At 30.2% G+C, this 5,779-nt stretch overlaps 1 protein-coding gene across 1 annotated transcript; it reads right to left on the bottom strand.

The window, feature by feature from the left end:
* Positions 1–1,767: 1,767 nt before the first annotated feature.
* LOC111087523 (intraflagellar transport protein 46 homolog) lies at positions 1,768–5,502 on the bottom strand. The gene is made up of 4 exons (XM_022394438.1): positions 5,361–5,502; positions 4,964–5,024; positions 4,202–4,287; positions 1,768–1,923 (listed from the first exon to the last, which is right to left on the bottom strand). The coding sequence occupies exons 1-4, from the start codon at positions 5,421–5,423 to the stop codon at positions 1,831–1,833; spliced, it is 303 nt and encodes a 100-aa protein (XP_022250146.1). The 5' UTR covers positions 5,424–5,502; the 3' UTR covers positions 1,768–1,830.
* Between the last annotated feature and the right edge of the window lie 277 nt (positions 5,503–5,779).

Raw genomic sequence — 5,779 nt, 5'->3', positions numbered from 1 at the left:
TATGTACTTGGAGACTAGTGTAATTAGTTTTGATAAAATAGTTTAGTTTGGTTGAAATACATAATATATTCAAATCTGCTGTATGTTATAACGTACAGTATATAGTAATGTTTTAACCTTTTAACCTTTTTTGGTACTAATATAACTACTTTTCTTATCTGTTGGGGTGAAAAGCATTCTGACATAAGAGATATTCAATAAAACCTATAATTGTCGTTCAGATATCTCATAATCAAATTCGGCTTTTCTTAAAGCTTATGTATATTATAATCACAGGCATGCGAGGGGGTCATTTCAGCCCACCCCTCCCCCAGCTTGCATTACGTACAGCCATTCGGTCACACTTTAAGTCTTCATTCAGAAGTTTCTTATTCATAACCTCAAGCCAATCACAAATGGTTATTTAAAAATAACACTGCTACTGTAAATGATTTTTTTCTCCATAAATACATATATTTCAACCAGTTAATTATGAGTTAAGAAAGAACAAGTGTCACGTAATTACTATTTTGTGTATTGACTGGTAAAACAATTAATAATCAGTCACTGTGATCAGCAGTGGTTTTTCCTAGCGGAAAGGCTGGAGTATGTATATAATGTGTGCACATGGAGATTTCTCACAGACAGATTGAGCCTAATTAACACCATATGGACAGTTATTATAATCACATTTTCAAACTGAAACAGTGTGTTCACTACAAAATCATTACTTCATGTTATGGGTTATATTTACAACTAGTTTTACCTGAACTATCGTCATTATCAATTAAAAATTAACACAGTAAGTAATATTGCTGAGTAAATACACAAGTCCAACTACAAGTATGCAATGTGATAAAACAAAAGTTTGTACTGATTAGAATACATTGACTTATCAGCTGTATACACGTGTGATATTTTCAGATGCAAATGGGAGAGGTTTCAAAATAGTGTTTAATAAGCTTTAAACAATAGCTACAGTACATACATAATCATATTACAAGTTTTAATAAATAATTAAAGTGTAATTTATATAACTTGTAACTTGAACAAAATATTTCTAAGATGTTAACAACATAAGTTTGGAAATTAATAAAATTACTATTACTCTTCCCTTGTAATAAACATAGTTGAATATTTGTAGTTGTTAACAACATAAGTTTGGAAATTAATAAAATTACTATTACTCTTCCCTTGTAATAAACATAGTTGAATATTTGTAGTTGTTAACAACATAAGTTTGGAAATTAATAAAAGTACTATTACTCTTCCCTTATAATAAACAGTTGAATATTTGTAGTTGTTAACAACATAAGTTTGGAAATTAATAAAATTACTATTAATAATGGCTGGAGACGGCTTAAATGGGTAATGAAGAAAAACTTTAATATAAGTTTAACATGACAGCAAATGTACAACGTTTCGACAAGGTTTTGTCATCATCAGGTTGAATATTTGTAGTTGTTAACAACATAAGTTTGGAAATTAATAAAATTACTATTACTCTTCCCTTATAATAAACATAGTTGAATATTTGTAGTTGTTAACAACACAAAAGTTTGGAGCATAATAAAAATAAAACAACAAATAACTGGTATTACTTTTTCTTATGAATATATTTCTAAGTATAATATGCATAACAGTCCATTGCTTAGAAGTTTTTAAATGTGTTTAATGATTGTAGGTAGAATATTTCATTTTGTCTGGTGTTATATCTGATATGATAACAGTCACCAATTCAACTTGTAATAAATCCTAAAATGTATTTTCAACTCATTTTTTTGTACCTTGTGTCATGAAAGGACAGTAAATGTGTTAGTTAACAAAGAAGTGTCAGAATAACTTGTTTTCTCACAATACAAGATGGTCTGCTGTGCCTCGTGATGTTTTCTGACCGCGTGCATTTAAAGAGCTGCTCACATGGTTCTTCAAGGCTTTGAAGTGCTGTAAGAAACAAGGGTGTACATCACTGATACTGAGGTTCATTATGAACCAAAGACAACGTACATTCATTAACAAGAGTAAATGTTCGAGGTCATTGCTTTAATTTTTTTTATCTACAAAATAGGTTGTATTTTAGCCATTTGCCTACTTATTGATTTTTGAGAGCACTGTGTGAAAACATTAATTTCCAAACAGAGTTAAGAAAAATAATGGTTCCAACTGACTAAAGTCTTGAATGGGTAAGTCAAACCTTAGCAAAATTTTGTTAGCAAAACTGAAAGCCAGGTTTTCTACTTTAACTCTACATTTTACTTAAAGAATCTTTGATTCATATCTATTACAGTTTTAACTTAGTCGAGAGTGACGGCAGGCCAATAATAACAATTACTAAAGCATAAAGATCTTAATAAACATATAAATGTTTTGTGAGTTTTTAATTAAGTCTAAAAGTTTTGTTGCACTAGTTAGATGTAGGGCACATATGACATTTGTTTCCAGTGTTTTTCAATTCCTTGTCGAGGGTGTTCCAATAAGTCATGATACTTAGTATAAATACATTAATTTGCATAAACTTGTAACCTTCATTACTAATAAATATAATTCATATTACACTATTTTATAGGAGTACTTGAGCTCTAAATATTTATATAAATAAGCATTTGCTTTCAAATTTGAATTGGCCAACATTCTTCTGACTACAATTACCAAAAGGTTATTTTGATCAACTTGAATAACTGTTGCTGAACTTATTTGATGACATTAAAACATGTGACTGAGGGGTTATTGGCACATCATGTATATGTTACAAAATAGTGGAACTTCATAATGATGTGACACTTTTTGTTTCCTTTAGAGAGGTTGTTAATCATGGCATCAGAACGAGATGTCTCTGGGCAGCTGATCAATTTCACCTTTCTGAACAACTTTATAAGTACATATGTAAAGTCAAATGGAACTACAGATGTAAAACTATATCTTGCAACTTAAAGATTTAAATATAATAATGTTTGTTACAAGTGTGATTCTGGTTGTGTGTTTATTGTTGGGATGACTTCAAGTGTGATTCTGGTTGTATGTTTATTGTTGGGATGATTACAAGTGTGACTCTGGTTGTGTGTTTATTGTTGGGATGACTACAAGTGTGATTCTGGTTGTGTGTTTATTGTTGGGATGACTTCAAGTGTGATTCTGGTTGTATGTTTATTGTTGGGATGATTACAAGTGTGACTCTGGTTGTGTGTTTATTGTTGGGATGACTACAAGTGTGATTCTGGTTGCGTGTTTATCAGTAGGATGACTACAAGTGTGATTCTGGTTGTGTTTATTTTTGGGATGACTACAAGTGTGACTCTGGTTGTGTGTTTATTGTTGGGATGACTACAAGTGTGATTCTGGTTGTGTGTTTATTGTTGGGCATCCCAACAATAAACACACAACCAGAATCACACTTGTAGTCATCCCAACAATAAACATACAACCAGAATCACACTTGTAGTCATCTACAAGTGACTCTGGTTGTGTGTTTATTTTTGGGATGACTACAAGTGTGACTCTGGTTGTGTGTTTGTTTTTGGGATGACTACAAGTGTGACTGGTTGTATGTTTATTGTTGGGATGACTACAAGTGTGATTCTGGTTGTATGTTTATCGTTGGGGTGACTACAAGTGTGATTCTGGTTGTATGTTTATCGTTGGGGTGACTACAAGTGTGATTCTGGTTGTGTGTTTATTGTTTGGATGACTACAAGTGTGATTCTGGTTGTGCGTTTATTGTTTGGATGACTACAAGTGTGATTCAGGTTCTATGTTTATTAGTGGGATGACTAAAAGTGGGATTCTGATTGTGTTTATTGTTGGGATGACTACAAGTGGGATTCTGGTTGGGTGTGTATATTACCATTGAAGTAAGTTATTAATCATATCGATGGACAAGAATAGTTTAAAAAAAGTTGATATTTCATAAAGTTGGGAATTCTAAAACACAGAAGCCATGATCTCTAAAATGGCCTCAGAATAGCCAACTAATTGTTCACATTGAGGAACAAGTAGAAGCAGTCCATAAAGAACAGGATGGACAAGAATAGTTTAAAAAAAGTTGATATTTCATAAAGTTGGGAATTCTAAAACACAGAAGCCATGATCTCTAAAATGGCCTCAGAATAGCCAACTAATTGTTCACATCGGGGAACAAGTAGAAGCAGTCCATAAAGAACATCAGCTATTCAATGTCTACACTGTGTAGATAACAATTATAAAAGTTCTATCAATAATGACTTGCCTGCAAATTTTGAAACTCTGAAAACAGCGTGAAAAGTACATGAAGAGATTGGACCATGGATTTGTAAACTGGAATATCCAGAAGAGCTGCAAAGTCAAATAAGACACATCGTTAAGATAAATGTTTTAGATGTCTGGGAATGATGTTCAACTAGTAATCTGCTTTTTATTGCTACATATTCTTATATTGTATTTTAACTGACAGGAGGAGGCTGTTACAAATAAAAGAATACAAATATAAGTTTAATTATAGTATCTCAGCACAAGAAGCTAATACTGCAAGTCTCTGATATTAATACCATTATAATATCAATATAATAACTGATTCAAATCTTCATTACACTCATCATTAAAATTAAAACAAAAAAGAAGTTATGTTGTCTGTTTAAGTACTAAATTAAGTTTAAATAAGATTGTGTTAAATGCTTTTTTTTAATCTGTTTTTCAGAGCTGATAGTATAAAGTAATTAAACCAATAGTTTGTTAGGGATTAACTCCACAGCTTATTGCACAGTAACCACTCTAATTAATGGTATATATATATATATAAATGCAAAATGACAGTATATTAAGGATTAACTCTACAAATAAGGCATTATAATCATATATATATATATATATTTGCACACACATTAATTTAAATATTTTAATATAAGTTATTTAACATTATATGAAAATGACAGCCATATTATATTTATTTGAAATATCTTTTGTAATTGTTTAGTAGGTGTTTCTATTGGCAAAATAATTGTTTCATACGTACAACACACGATCTTTACACATTGTTCAAGTGAACATTCGATATCAGCTGATGGAAGTCCAACCTGGAATTAGATATCCAAAACAGATAAGAGCAGATTTAATAATATTCTACTGAAACTTTGCACAAATGATATTGAGATTAATATGTTTCTTTAAATCTTCTATTTAAAATACCGATTTGTTTTTCTTTCATTCAGTCACATTTCATGTAATATCAACTTCGATTTATCATTTAGATGTATGCACGACTTCATAATGAACTTCGTAAGTGAGAGTGATCAACTAAGAATAAAATACATCAACAAATTTTACAACATTTTAGACAAAAATTGGTAATAATTGCTTTGTTTAAAATTATAATAATCATAAAACTCTGATAAAATAATTTCTTATATTACATTTTTTAACATTTCTTCAAACTCTGGTGACCACTCTTGCATCAAAGTGTCAATGTCAGGCATCTGTCTTGAATAATAAATGAAAATTAACTACTGTCCTTTAGAAGTGTTAATTATATGTATACAATAGTAAAACCTGGAAAATGAGAAGCTAGTAACATTTTATTTCTCATTATATTACTTCAGAACCATAAAAAATATTTATTTAATTCAAATATTACAATATAGTCTTTTTTTTCTACATTACAATACATCCTTCCCAAGTTTATGTACTTAGAGAAAATAATAACTGAATATTGTTTTTACTGAATGTCATAGATAACAGGACGTTTGTGGAAATATTTATTTTGACTAATTAAGGAAGCAGATTTTTGCCACTTGATATCATTTAACATATTATTATAATCAAACAGAAAAAC

This window comes from Limulus polyphemus, unplaced genomic scaffold, assembly GCF_000517525.1.
Source record: "Limulus polyphemus unplaced genomic scaffold, Limulus_polyphemus-2.1.2 Scaffold2257, whole genome shotgun sequence".
Classification (NCBI taxonomy): Eukaryota; Metazoa; Arthropoda; class Merostomata; order Xiphosura; family Limulidae; genus Limulus; species Limulus polyphemus.
Note: the sequence above shows the minus strand (reverse complement) of the source record. Positions and strands in the feature narration are given on the sequence as shown.

Excerpts from the sequence above, each read along its gene's own strand:
- LOC111087523 (XM_022394438.1), bottom strand. The coding sequence starts at position 5,423 with ATGCCTGACATTGACACTTTGATGCAAGAGTGGTCACCAGAGTTTGAA. Across the intron at positions 4,288-4,963 it reads ATGTGTAAAGATCGTGTGTT|CTCTTCTGGATATTCCAGTT; the intron begins GTACGTATGAAA and ends TTGACTTTGCAG. Across the intron at positions 1,924-4,201 it reads CAGAGTTTCAAAATTTGCAG|CACTTCAAAGCCTTGAAGAA; the intron begins GCAAGTCATTAT and ends TGTTTCTTACAG.